Consider the following 15,003-nt stretch of genomic DNA (forward strand, 5'->3'; position numbering starts at 1 on the left):
CGGCACTCAACGGTTTCTTCTCTGGCTGCTGCTGGCAGTTTTACGCGAGGAACTCCCGAACTACTTCGGCAACCCGTTATAACGGTCGACATGGCGACCGAGGAAATAATCAAGCGTTTTCTTAAGAAAAGATGAAGATAGCCGATACACAGTAAGAATGAGTGAGTGAGTGAGCGTGCATTTGTTGTTTTGCGCCCGTGGCTTGCAGAGAAGCGCGTTTTGCGTGTATTATGTTCTGGTTTCTGGGTGTGGACCGCACACGGCTGCTAACGGCTAATCTGTTAGCACGTTTGCAACGCTTAGCCGCCCGGCTAGCCTTGTGTAGCTTTGGCTTGAGCTATTCTCTGTGCTTTCAGTCAGATTTGGGGTTTACTTGGTTAGTTCGCGCCGTGTGCAGATTTTGGCGCCGTCTTTGTAAGTATTTTGGATTTCAGCCCGCGTGTTCGATTGAAATAGCAATTGTAGTAGTAGCCAGTGTAGCTTATTAGCTCAGGGAGCTGAACTGAATGCTCTGTTTACACGGGCCTCCGCTTACCAAAATAGCTATTTACAGTAATCCACGTGATTGTGTATTTGCATCTATTCTTACCACATGTCATGTTTCCGCTGCAGTGTTTTGACAGTGGGGTGGATGATAATCTATTGTTTTTGGTCAGGTTCAGCGGTTGCCGTGTTACATAATCGCGGGATCTCTTGCGGTCCAGCCTAAACAGATATCCCGTAAAATCGCACATTTCGCCTTTATTCTGCGATTTTCGGTCATTTCACCTCCTCACACGTTAGGAATCGCCTTCTGTGGTCGATTTAACCGCAACCTGTAACTCTCGCAATCATCGTAAGAATTATTCTAGTTCAGATAGAGATAGCAGCCAGTGAGCATTGTGTTAGCTCGACAGCTAATGGAGATTGGCAGCAGAGAACGATATTAAACGTAACCAGTTTGGTTTATTTTTAGTAGGTTAATTGTACGCGTTATTATCAAACATGCAGATACAAATAAATGTAATGCTTATGCATTCATAATTGCTTGAAGTATGTGAAATTGGGTTTATTGACAGACGAGTTAGCTGTGGGTACTTGAGGCAAAACACCACAGGTAACTATTTTAACTACATACCATCGTGTTTTTTGTCTTAAGACAATTTATTTATAATACACGTTTTCTAATGTTATGTTTGAAAATGCTAATTAAGCATCGTCAAATTAAATATGCGCTAATTAGCATACATTACACAGAGCAGAAATAAAAGTGAGGTTCAGAATTCATTTTGTTGACAGTTGATTTGTACAATTTTGCGTCTCTGTTGCTCACTCCACAAATGAGAAAATATTGTCAACTGCAAGGGATAAAAATAAAAATGATTTATAAATCAGGTAAATTATACATTTGTCAGGATTTTTTGAAAACCTTCAGAATATGTACGTCAATAAAACTTTAAAATATGGACCAAGTGCTGCTAAAGTGGAGATGACTGGCTTAGTAAATGAGGGGGAAAAAGTAATTCTGTACTTTATTTGAAATCTGCATAGATCATGTGTGAAATGAAAAATTAAATGTGTATTCTGGATGTTTTCTTTCCACTAATCTGAAAAAGAAATGCCATGGAAGCAGAATAGGCCAAAATCGTAAAATCGACACTTAAGAAACGATTCTGCCTCATTAGAGTTTAATTTATTCTTATGATAAATGTGTAAACTGTGGCCTTTTGTTGGTTTTCCTGTTTGTTTGGGTAGCCACAGCTGCGAGACGTGCTTGATTGACAGTGCGTCAGTTGGTTCCTGTGTTTTACAGTGTAATTGTGTTGGTTAATAATGCGCATCATGTGAACCCACCACTAAAAATAATATGATTTGCATATTTGTCCGATTAATCATCGACTGCGTCTTTTTGTGTTCCAGGTTTCAGGTTTCACACCATGTGATGATCACCCGGGACGTGTGAACTTATTTAAGAACTCCTGTGTTCAGAAGATTTTTTGATTCCAGTGGAATCTTTCATTTTTTTTTTCCATCTATTATTCCCTTTTTGTTAAATGACACACCCAGTCACACGCACACCCAAGAGAAGCCCCCCCACCCTTGTTTACATGTAGAACAACCTTGCTACGATGCCTGTACAAGCTCCACAATGGACAGAGTTTTTACTGTGCCCCATATGCACCCAGACGTTCGAGGAGACGGTGCGGCGGCCCATCAGTCTGGGTTGCGGCCACACCGTTTGCAAGATGTGCCTCAACAAGCTGCACCGCAAGGCCTGTCCCTTTGACCAGACGGCCATCAATACTGACATCGAGCAGCTGCCCGTCAACTCGGCCCTGCTACAGCTGGTCGGGGGTCAGGTGAGGCATTTCAACCCTGTATTCTGATATGGTGATAGTGGTGATTTTTAAAGCTCCGTGGTCGTAAAGGGCCACCCATTGCTCTTTTTTTTTAGTTTTTGTCAGTTTAATTACCGTTCTTTAATAATGTTCTGCATTGAAGCACACAGCACTCCCTCATAGAGATCAGACTGCGCACACACAAAAACATTCAGAACACTACCAACATTAAATGTATTATTATACTGGTTTTAATGGTGTACTAAAAAGCTATAATGACATTGTCATATATAATATAATGACAATATATAATAGTATAATGACTTTGTACATTTGAAGTAAAAAACACTTTTTTTTTAACTTTCTACCAAATTTCTTCATCCCATTGTCTGATTTAAAAGCTTACAGAACCCTACATCTAAAAATTCTATGCCGAAATAATATTGCATGGTTTCTAGTCTCGCAAGGCTTTTATTCAGATTTTAATTTTCTTAGACATGCATTATTTTTTGTGCAAATCACATTAATATGAAACAAAAGGACATCCTTAAGCACGTAAAACACAATTGTTCACAAAAATTCAGTAACGTTTCAGTTAGACTACGCCAACTAAGCTTGTTTGCAAACATAGATAAAAATATATACCCCATCTGCACTTTGGTGGGGAAAACGAGCAGTTCTCTCTTTTATGGTTTTATATTTTTCTTGATATTACAAAGCAACTAAGTTTTGAAGAGAGATCTTATTTTTCACAAAAGCAAGACTTTTAATCTACAAACTGAATTAACAGCGTGTGTAAATTGCATTCTACAGATAAACTTGACGTTCCTTGCTTAGTGAATACCAGCTGTTCAGAATCAAATATGAGGCGAGATAACAAAATACTTTTAAAGCCTACAAACACCTGTTGTTACCAGTAAAATCACTAATAAATGCTAGTATAGATTACATAAAAGATGACAGTGAGATGAAAGTGATTGATTTTTTTTTTGGGAAGAGTAATGAGTGATTCCACATGTAGTTGAGTTTTTCATTTGTTGTAAATCCGGTGAACAGATCACGAGACAAAATTCAAAGCCAACATAGATTAATGGGCTCACGTACCTCTCGTTCAGCATTAAGTGTTTCCATTAGTTGCTAAAGTGTAGTTTTTTGTAACTAAAGCTTTGTACTTTGTACATGTCATTAATTTTTGCACACTGCCGCCAGTGGTACCCTGCCATCATGGCGGTGCTCTACCGCTGTGGTACTGTGGCTGTCTCCATCAATAGCACAGCCCTAAGCATAACCACTGTTTTTCAGATCTATCATTGTCTGCTTCATTTAATTTGTCTTTTCTTCTCAGGTGCCCAAACAGCAACCTGTGGCGCTCATTACGTGTCCAGAGGACACTAAGCATTACGATGAGGCACGGCAGTGCGTTGAGGAGCTGGCCCTCTACCTCAAACCCCTCAGCAGTGCACGAGGTAACTAATATTCTCTTAAAAGTACTTGCACAGTTCACTGAATTTGAACTTTTTCTAAATCAGAATAGTCAAAAAGTTTATTTAATAATCTGTTAATCAAATGTAAGAATCAGAACTTTTACATTTCATATTAAGTTTTATACTAACTTTATAATGATATTATGTTTCTACTCAATTCATTCTTAAAATATAAGCGTTTTAAAGTGTAGCTGTAATAAATTTTTTCATGACATCCTTATTCAAACTTCCATTAAAATAATGAAGAAATCACTAACAAGCTATGTGAAATTGCATTGAGTAGTGCACATTTATCAAAATGCTCCCCTCTAGTTATTCATGCTAATTGAAGAGTTGTAGATATTCCAATGTTATATGACATTTTTCTGCTGTTGAAGCTCTAAATGAACGATTGCATAAGATATGATACATTTACAATTTAGCTTTAAATCTTCTCAATTGTTTTTTTTAAATGGTGTTTCATGCCAAGAAAGACAGAATAATGGGCATGGCCAAGTGATTGATGCTTAATTTTGTCTGTATCTAGGAGTGGGGTTGAGTAATGCTGCTCAGAGCATGCTGAGCCGCCCGATGCAGAGGAAGCTGGTGACTCTGGTGCACTGTCAGCTGGTTGAGGAGGAAGGACGGGTCAGGGCCATGCGGGCGGCCCGTTCTCTGGGTGAAAGAACTGTTACTGAGCTCATTTTGCAGCACCAAAATCCCCAGCAGCTCTCCTCCAACTTGTGGGCTGCTGTCAGAGCCAGAGGCTGCCAGTTCCTGGGACCCGGTAAGATAACTTTTTAAAATCCTGTTCACACCAACACGACTGGTCATCAACATTTGATCTTGTGGAAATTCTAATGTCTTCTATGTGACCATTTTTATCTACAGCCATGCAGGAGGAGGCACTAAAGCTGGTTCTGTTGGCCTTGGAAGACGGATCTGCTCTTTCCAGGAAGGTTCTGGTCCTTTTTGTGGTCCAGAGACTGGAACCAAGATTTCCTCAGGCCTCCAAAACCAGTATTGGACATGTAGTTCAGCTCCTCTACCGTGCCTCCTGCTTCAAGGTAGGTCCCTTGTATTGCAATTGTGTTTTCAAATGCATATCCAGATCTGTTGGGTTTATTTAGTTTCTGATGTTTTAATGTGCAAATGAACGTTTGCAATAAGATTAGGTTTCAGTGGAGTCTCTTCTGTATCATAGGTGACTAAGCGAGATGAGGATTCTTCGCTAATGCAGTTGAAAGAGGAGTTTCGCACATATGAGGCACTTCGGCGGGAACACGACTCTCAGATTGTTCAAATCGCAATGGAGGGAGGTCTCCGCATCGCCCCCGATCAGTGGTCTTCCCTGCTGTATGGAGATCAGTCTCATAAGTCCCACATGCAGTCCATCATTGACAAGGTATAACAGAATTTCCTGCACTTTCTTAAATGCCAGAAATAGTGTTATTTCTCAGAATAATGGATAGTTTGAATGAATATGGCTGTTTGTCTCTCAGCTGCAGACCCCGGCGTCATTTGCTCAGAGCGTGCAGGAGCTGACCATCGCACTGCAGAGGACGGGTGACCCTGCCAATCTCAACCGGCTGAGACCTCACCTCGAATTGCTTGCTAACATCGACCCCAGTCCAGGTTTGCTAAGACAGACAAAAATAATATGATGACTGAGCATCTGAGATACGAAATTAAAGCTTAGCGGTATGATGGAATATTTAATGACAGTAAAGATTTATTCAGTTTATTTAAAGAATTTAGAAAATCTATCATGATTTCCACATGGATGATTTAATTAGGATTATGCGGTACTAAATTGCAGTGGAAAATTAATATGCTAATAGTCATTGCAGGAATAAATACATTTTAAATAGTTTACAGTGGAAGGCATTTTTTATTGTAGAATATTAAATAATTGTAATGCTTTTACTGTATATTGGATTAAATTAATAATGTAAAAAAGTGAAAAGTGCTGTGATTTTTAGGGTTAATTTAAAAATAAATATGTTCTGTGAAAATACATTTGTTTGAAGTTACTCCTACTGTAATTTGGCAGTGGGAGGGAATTAGCACCTGTTCTGTTCTGTGATCAGTTTTGCTGTGATTCCTTTTTATCCAGATGCTCCTCCTCCTACCTGGGAGCAGCTGGAGAAGGGGCTGGTGGCGGTAAAGACGGTGGTGCACGGCCTGGTGGACTTCATCCAGAACCACAGCAAGAAGGGTGCCGACACACAACAGCCACCACAGCACAGCAAATACAAGACGTACATGTGCAGAGACATGAAGCAGAAAGGAGGCTGTCCCAGAGGAGCCAGCTGCACCTTCGCCCATTCTCAGGAGGAGCTGGAGAAGTGAGCGCCGTTGCATCTTCGGTTAGTGTTAAACCATAAACCTGTTTAATAATCTAAATTCTCATTTGGTGTTCCTTCTGCAGGTACCGTAAAATGAACAAGCGTCTTGCTGCAAGAGTGCCCTGCACCCCTGGCCTGCTGCCTGACGAGGTGGTCCCTCTGGAACCTGGGCGGAAGGCCTCTACGCTTACCAACGGGGGTCCTCTTCCCCAGCTCATCCCCAGAGGAACAGACCCCTCCTCGTATGACCTCCTACTCAAGCCCAAGATGGACGGCACTAGCCTCAGTGCTCCTGGGTCGCCACCCGACTCGTAAGCTTTTGTTCCTCAGTTTGACTTCTCGTTCTCTGCTTTTCTGTCATGCCTACATTTTGAGAGTTCCTTTAGGCTGCAAGAGCAGTCAGATGTGGGTTTAACCGAAAGGAGCTACATGTTACCACTGACTCATTTCTTCCTCTTGTTTCTCTTCAGTTTGGATAAATCTAGCTTGGCCTTGACACCCCACCCTGTGCCTCACCCCAGGGCGGAGCACTTACCCATGCCCAAGCAGGTGCCAGTCATGCCCAGAGGTGCACCACAGATGTATCCACAACAGCAGCCCGAGCTCTTCTATCCAGAGCCAGCCCGACCTCCTCCCTCAGGATCTCAGTATGATGCTCAGTACCCAACAGGTGAGTGGATTTGCTCGTAAGATTCTTAGAGCTATGTCTATTTTTAATTTTCAGTTTATTGTTCGTATAAACAGATAAAGCACTGAAATTCTAAAAGCTGAAAAGTGAGTACTGGCATAACAAGATTGTGGATAGATGATGAATGTTCATTTATAAATTAGCTTAAAGGCATAATGCAAGCTAAATTGCTGTTAATTTACTCATCCTCAATATTCAAGATGTAGGGGACTTTTTGGATATAATTCTTTTCATGTCATAATGCCTGTAACCTTTTTCCTTTTTTCTTCAGGCAACCCCTACCCATACCAGCCCCCGCAGTATGTCCCTCCCCGTTATATTCGCAATCCGCCTCCTCCGGGCGAGCCACATTACCCAGAGCCCTACCCGGGATACGGCCCAGATCGCCAATATCCAAGCCATCACTCTGGTCCCCCTTTCTCAGCCCACACATATGCACAGCCTTCCCATTACAGTCGCAGACACGGACACTATCCCGCTCCCCCGCCTCCGTTTGCACCAACCAGAGACGACTTGGTCAGGATGAGCCCGGTTCCTTTGGACGTTCCCCCGGCTGCAATGCCGCCTCCTCCAGCAGGGCCTGCAGGTTCTCTGTACCACTCCCAGGAACCGTCATCTAGAGACAGATACCCACCGGACGGGTACTACACCGCTGGACCGCACCCCAGCCAAATGAGGTCCCACATAGGAGTGAGTTCTGTTCTTCTCTAGGTTTTGGCATTCTAAACAGTTCATCGTTTGATATACATGCCTATAAACATTTGTTTTTTACAAATAAGGTTTGTATCAATGTTAGTTTCCCAACCTGATTTATATGTCCTCCCCCAGCAGGACCCGTACAGCCGCGCACAACCCAGTCTAGATGACTTGCATCGCAGGCGCAAAGAGCTTCTTGTCCAGCTAGAGGAGAGAAAGGTCATCTCTCCTCCCCCCTTCGCTGCCTCCCCGACTCTCCCTACACACCCGTTCCCTAATGACTACCCTCGGGAGGTGAGTCCTGAATGCCATTCTCCTGTTCTTCATGGATCATCAGTATAGTGTTTAACAGTACCTTATTAATACTAGGGGAAGATCCTCCAACTTTCTGCTAAATGCCTTTTATCTAATAAGGTTTATTGGATCGTGCCTAATTTAAAATTTTCTTCAGTCATAATATTTCTCACCATAAAAATCTGGAATTGCTTTTAAACACAAACATTGCCGTTTTTCTGGATGCCTGCAGTATTTGGAGGATGGCTCTAAAGCCTTTGGAAGTCGGGAGCCGGACTACGCTGGGCAGTATTCCCCCTGGTCATGTGACACCATAGGATCATACATTGGCTCCAAGGATGCTAAACCAAAAGATGTCAGTAGTGCTGTGGAGATGATGGCAAGTGATCCATCTTACACTATGTTCTCACACATCAACAAAAACCGAGGTTTTATTTGTTGCTTCCTTCCTGTACTTTGCTATAACAGAATGCAGAGGGTAAAGTTCTACGTGAACCTCCACTGGACACCCAGCGGCGCTCTGCAGAAGCCAAAGATGACGATCCCATCATTCCCTTTGGTCCTCTGCCCACTGTGTCTCCTTTTGGTGCCATTTCACGTACCTCTAAAACGGGTTACCAGACCACTGGGCCTGTACAGGCCATAGCATCCTCACAGGCCTCGGGCTCCAAACACATGACCATGACAGGTGACTGAACATCTTTATAATACCTAGTACTTCATCATACATAGGGATGGGAATTGAAAGGTGTTATCAACAATTCTTAATTGTGAGTACAAAACTAACTTGAAATTTGTTTTTAATTTGTTCATGAAATACTGCTTTCATAATTCTGCCTTAGAAGTTCAAGCCAGGATTTAAAAGTAAAACCATAAAAACATCTTTGGTTCCTGAAATAAACATTAACTGAAAATATTAAGAGAAACTTTTTTTGGTATTTTATAAGTTAACAAGCAATTAACCATGACTCTTTAGTGGCTCCAAAGAATGAGTTTTGTTTTCAGTGCCTTACAGTTTCAGAATTTGGCATATCCCTACGTCCAAAAATAACAAGATCTATAATTAATTTTTTTTTCCCAGTCAATTGCCCTCACTGAAATTTGGACAGGATGTATTCGTATTGTTCCTCTTACTTTCTGTTGCTGTTTTGTTCAGACAGCATCCTGTTTTTATTATTATTATGTATCTGGTTGAATAAGTTATAGTGAATTTGCTAGTCTGCTACTGATTTAAGGTGCAGTCATATTCAATTTTTATTTATTTTTTTGTTGGCAAAATCTAGTAATTTCAAAAGGAATCCATGTGCTTGGGAATTTTGGTCAAGCGATTCCAAACAATTTTGCCCCCATTTTTTGCAGACATTTTACAACCTTTAGTTGGTCAGTGTTTAACAGTTGGGGAATTGTTAGTTTTGTTTTTGGTAAATTTGTGTTTTCCTCACAGCAGACTATCCGTATGGAAACCACAGTGGATGGGGCGGTGCGTCGTACCCTCAGCACCAGAGCATCAACTCTCAGGGACACTTCAGCGAGCGGTACTTAACCTTACCTCGTGCACTTCCACACTAGTGTTTATCATCAATAAAATGAATAAAGAAATTTCTTTATCATATATTGTCGTTAATAAAAGATGCGTCATGACAATACTAGATTTTTTTACATTAAAACATGTTGAATCAAATACCCCATAATAAGGTTTAGTAATGTATGATTTTATTTTTGAGAATACAAAACACGATTACTTTTGTTTTCGCCAGTCTGCCCGTGTCTGGCCCTGACCGCGAGCAGCTCAAGATTGAGCTCCAGCAAGTCAACCAACAAATCAGTCAGCAGACCCGCGGCATGGAGGTGTGTGTGAAATCCAAGTTCATGACTCACAATGCATAGCCTTGTCCATATTCAGTAATATTAATAAACATCTTGCATGCGCACACAGGCTGCCAGTAACTCTATGCTCCTGCAGAGGGAGGCGTGTGCGCTGGCGTCTCAGCCCGCGGCTGGAGTGAAGTGGTCTTCAGGTGGCACTGTGTCCAGTGAGCAGCTCAGCATGGAGCTTGATCACGTAGAGCTGGAGATCAAGAAGAGAACCCGTGAAATTGCCATGGTGAGTGAAACCAGAAACTCCTTTGCCAGGACCAGATTGAATTTTTTTTTCCTCGTATGAAGCTCATTGGACATGTTTCCATGATTGAAGGAGAATCAGGTGGCCCATGAATACAAGCTGAAGGCCACTGAGAATGGGCAGACTGACCGTAAAGCCCAGCTGGAGGAACTCTCTTTAGCACTGGGGTGAGTTAAGAGGCCATTCACACACAGTACATTTTGTCATGCTACCTTTCCATTATTTAAACATGAACTAGACCACACCTGCTGCCAGAGGGCCACTATCCTGCAGTTTAGCTCCAACACTAATTAAACACACCTGAACCAGCTATTCAAAGTGTTCTCAATAGAAAAAGTTTCTCAATCTACTGCCCATAGAGAGTCAATGATCACTATGCTCCCTTACAGGCAATAGAAAATTTAAAAAGACAGAAATAAAAATGTCAGTGAGTTCACTGCCCTGTGTTACATTTTCAGTTGAAAAATGTGCTCTGTCTGAACAACCCCCAACAAACAGATGCTTTTCCTTTAAACAACCTGCAGATATCTAATCGAACTGTCACAGTAAATTTACAGTTATGTTCATTTGCATTGCTAGGCCTTTAGTATAAAAATGAAAGTTACATTTAGTTGAATTGAAAGATAAATTCAAACAATTTAACATTATTTAAAAAGTTGACAGAATTGTATAAGATGTAGAATATTCAGGTAATAAAAGAACGGTCTGTAATCCGAATGCTGCTCTAGATTGAACTCTCCGTTCTACATGTGTTCACCATTACACTGACTTTGGTATTGTTAGGCTCAGCAGTCTGCTCCCTCAGGCTACCATCAGCAAAGACCTCAGACAGCCTCTGTTGTTGCCTGTTCTCATGTTGCTCTATTAGCCAGTAGGCATGTTTGAATAACGTTTGCACAAATACACCCATTCACTTTGTCTCTTCTGTTCTCCTCTTCTCTCCATCAGTGAGGTGTCTAATGGATCCAGTGGCATGAAGCCAGCCAGTAGTATGGGTGGATCTATGCTGTCACTGACCAATAAGACGTCTTCCCTCACCCTCTGCTCTGCCGACCAAGCAGCGAGTAGCTCAGATCTTCAAAAAAATGGTGTCGTTCACTCTTGCTCTTAAGAGTGTATTCACACACACAAAATATATACATATACACACACAGACAACCTCTCCAGAGGTCAATATTCCTTCTCGGAGGGCTTTGAAATGAATCTCTTGACTAATTCAACCAGTTTCAAGAGACACGAGATGTGTTTTTAATACTGACGGCGCTGATATGAGGGACACGCATACACACACACACACACACACATACACACACCTGCATGCTGCTACATGCATGCACCGACACAAACTTCTCTGTTGTTTTATTTAGAAAAATGAGCAGTATCTGCCGTGATATAAATTTTCTTTCTTTTTGTTCTGTGAATGAGCTTTTTCTTTTAATGACTTCTCATCGCCTGGAAACCAGGGCATCTGAATAATGCTTACTTTGTTATTTTCCCTATATATCAAGAACGAACAGTCAACCCAAAGCTAGCACAGACAGGACGACGCAAACCAGTGGAATCAAAATCGAGCGCACTATTTTTAGCATCAGGGTTGCTGATTGTGCGGTCGGGGCCCTGTGGAAACGTTCAAGTCCCTGGATCTCTGCAGCCTTGAATATGATCTGACTCACCAGGTTTAAAGTAGCATGGAGAACCTTTTATGAATCCATTTTTATGGACCGTTAACACGGGTCTCCCCACATGACGCTCGACCGTGGCAGTGTATCGCTGTAAGGCAGTTCGAACGGGCTCTGGATGACACAAGGGGGAAGAAAGATATATCTATATATAATCAGTTGTCAGGTTTTGTTTAATTTATGGTTTGGCTATATAACTGTTAAGGAATTTGTAAATGTGTTGGTGACACGTGTCTCAAGCATTCTGTTTTATAGAATGCAAACAGATGTCTTGAAAAAATGAGCACTTTTTTCCATGTTTTCCATGAGTGTGTGCTTTTTAGTAGAAGAGGTGCAACACGTCGCTTCCCTTGTGTTCTTCAGAGCTCTGTGGTCGGGATGAGATTTCTTTCGTCTAGCACCACAGTGGTTTCGTAAGATTACAGCCTATTAGGAAATTATTTCATCCGTTTTCCCTAACTTCTGTGAAGTTGCATATTTGGCTCTCCTGGTCGAGTTTGCATATTCGGGTCTCGCCGCTAAATCGCTGCATAGAAGTAACACCAGGGCAGTGGTTTCGACAACGCAGGGTCCCATAGCGCTAAACGATTGCGTTACAGTTTTGACACTCTCAAAAATCTTTTGGTAAAGGAATAGTTCTACCAAAAAGGGAAATTTTGTCATGATTCAGTTGCCCTCACGTAGTTCCGAATGGATATTTTGGAAACATTTGCAATCTTCTTTTGTGTTTCACAGAAGAAAGTAAGTCATTCAGGTTTGAAACGACTTCAGGGGAAATAAATGATGACACAATTTTCTGAACTGTCCCTTTAAATAAAATCCAGACAGATGTTCATTACAGACGAGCTATTTAATGTCTTATAGGTTTCCTCTTTATAAACTCAGAATTAGTTTGGAACCCATTCTTCAGAGACTATTTAGAATTTCTGCAGAATATGTAATGCGACTCACAAACCGAGGCCTGTTGAGTTTATCCTCCATCAGCCTGCTTTGACGTAAATGTGTTTTTTACACAACATATTCAACGACTGTTTCCGAACGAGGCCCCCGTAACTGAAGAGAACAAGATTATTTGAAGTCTGAAGTCTTCCTATAGTGATGACATTCTTCACGTGTGACATTTTGTTCTAGTCTCTTGAGACCGACTATGATATACAGCTCCAATTTTGGGTGCAACCTCTTAACGTGTAATCTTTTGTGGTTTTTGTGCTATAGCCGTGGTGATATAGTTGATTTCTCTTATTACGATGACTTGTAGTCACGGTCATTATTTGATGTTCTTGCTCGTCAAAGAGCACACGCAAGCCTTTTCAAGCAGTCGCCGAGATTGAAATCGAGCTGTGCCGACACGTAGAGATGACGTCAACCTTACTGTCGAGGTTTAAACTTATCGCGCGATGTCCGTCGCGCTCGCTGAGCAAATTCTTCAGAATGTCGTCTTTCTCCATGCTAAATTGTTGCCTCCTCCCTCTCCTTGACATGGAAATTGAATTCTCGTAGTGTTTTTATTTCATGCTGTCGAGATCCCATGGACTAGTTGAGGCTTTTGTCTAATTTGAGATGTGCTGTGAAGGATCCGCTTATGATTTAGCTGAGCTTCTTGCTTCCCTGAATCTGGCCTTTGATTGAATTTAGATTTGTTCCACTTTCTCCTGTGGTTCAAGGCTGCTTTGTAGCCGGATAATTCAAGTTAAATTCATAAAAACACGCCCAGGTCACATTTCAATATAACATGTATAGGACCATTAAGCACATCTTTGTCTCCCAAATGTTCATATATTCTTAATTCCTGCCGCATTATCAGTATGGCATTTTTATATAGTATGCTTTACTCAATTTTTTAATGCAATGACAAAATTTTATTTAAATCTGTGTAATGGTATTCATTTATAGTGGAACTGTACTTTTTCAAGAAACTGTCAATGCAATATAAATGTATTAAATAAAAATTAAAATGATTTACTCCCATAATAATAATAATAATAATAATAATATGACCTGGGCATGTTGTTGTGAGATTTCATGAGATTGACTCAGATGTATGCTAAACTTTCTAGATATTTCTCAGTTCTGTCTCACCTCACCAATCCAATTTTTTAAAATACTTAAATTGAAATATTTTTCTAAATTGAGGAACAATACACATTATAATAGATTCAGCAAAGTTTTGCGCCGGATGAGTTTTAATCTTGACGTCTCTCATGAGTAGACGTGTTAACGTGGCCAAGCATAGTTACATGGCAAGGCTTGCATACGATTTATGCTTATTATGAAAATATGAATTTTCCTCTTCCTTGCGGTTATCCCAATTTCCAGAGCTAACGCGCTCCTGCCACCGCTAACATCGGGTTTTCTTTGGTTGCTGTTAGGCACAAGCACTAGCATGGTGAGCTAACCGCTGCTACGACGGGCAAACGTTTAGCCAGTGCTTCGTGTGTTGAGACTTTTTCATTTGGCTTTCACAGAGTGCCCAAAGCTGTACTAATGTAAGCATTCTCGAGTGATGCACTGCCAGGATGCTGCTTTTATTTGAATCTTTGGATTGTATGGGAATGTGCTATCTTGTATTTAATATTTGGCACTTTGCTTGGGTGCTGTAGAATTTTTTTTTTTTTTTTTCCTGATCAGTGATCTTACTGAGATAATTACTTCTGCGTGGATAATTCTTTTTGTTTGTTTTACAAATTAGTGTCAACCATCCACACATAGCAATTTACGGGACAAAGACTCAGTAAGGCTCATTTACAGTTTTGTGCATGAGGTTATTTTTCCTCAAGTGAGAAATTGCAGGATAATGTGATTTTCTTTGAGAATGGGTCTGTTCCTGATGGATGATATTCATTTCTCTGACTGGATCGTGTCTGTTTTGAGCAGACCTGTTGAATTCATTTAAATGAAACTCAAATTAACTCATTTTGAACCTTATAACACTGTTATGGCTGTCTTTTTTTGTCGTTTTGTTTTATTCCTAACTTTTTGGGAAATGTAATGGCTTTTTTATGATTACTTCCAAGTTGTCTTGTAAAATCTCTTAAATTAAGGTACAGGCTCAATTTCAACAAGGAAAGGTTTTATATATAAATATATATTATACTCCATTAAGGAATGTTTAGAACCATCTTACTCCAATGTGGATGTAGCCATTATTACGCCATTTTATGACTTTGTAAAAGAATTCACTGTGTGAAAATTGGTTTGCATTTTTGTATAATACAATCTGCTTTTTTGTTTGTTTAAAAGGAGAGAGGGAGGTGAAACTGGATGTTAAGAGGACAAGATTTAAAAAAATAATTTAACAGAAACCTGTGATATTGAGAAGAAAATGTAACTTGTGTACAACAATGATTCTAAATGAGAGGGATGGAATAAACAATATTGGTAACACTGCTAAAAAG

At 40.7% G+C, this 15,003-nt stretch overlaps 1 protein-coding gene across 9 annotated transcripts; it reads left to right on the top strand.

The window, feature by feature from the left end:
• On the top strand, positions 1-15,002 carry rc3h1b (ring finger and CCCH-type domains 1b). Of its 9 annotated transcripts, none has more exons than XM_043255304.1 (19): positions 1-151; positions 1,900-2,339; positions 3,664-3,784; positions 4,329-4,568; positions 4,673-4,848; positions 4,986-5,186; positions 5,284-5,416; positions 5,898-6,129; positions 6,213-6,440; positions 6,600-6,799; positions 7,089-7,507; positions 7,646-7,807; positions 8,040-8,186; positions 8,276-8,495; positions 9,252-9,342; positions 9,565-9,655; positions 9,744-9,911; positions 10,002-10,096; positions 10,878-15,002. In XM_043255304.1, the coding sequence occupies exons 2-19, from the start codon at positions 2,109-2,111 to the stop codon at positions 11,038-11,040; spliced, it is 3,318 nt and encodes a 1,105-aa protein (XP_043111239.1). In that variant the 5' UTR covers positions 1-151; positions 1,900-2,108; the 3' UTR covers positions 11,041-15,002. The 9 variants fall into 9 exon arrangements, 8 of the variants coding, with proteins under 8 accessions (XP_043111239.1, XP_043111295.1, XP_043111277.1 ...); XM_043255360.1 differs by having other exon boundaries at positions 9,771-9,911; XM_043255342.1 differs by having other exon boundaries at positions 9,255-9,342.
• The last annotated feature ends 1 nt before the right edge of the window (position 15,003 follows it).

This window comes from Puntigrus tetrazona, chromosome 2, assembly GCF_018831695.1.
Source record: "Puntigrus tetrazona isolate hp1 chromosome 2, ASM1883169v1, whole genome shotgun sequence".
NCBI lineage: Eukaryota > Metazoa > Chordata > Actinopteri > Cypriniformes > Cyprinidae > Puntigrus > Puntigrus tetrazona.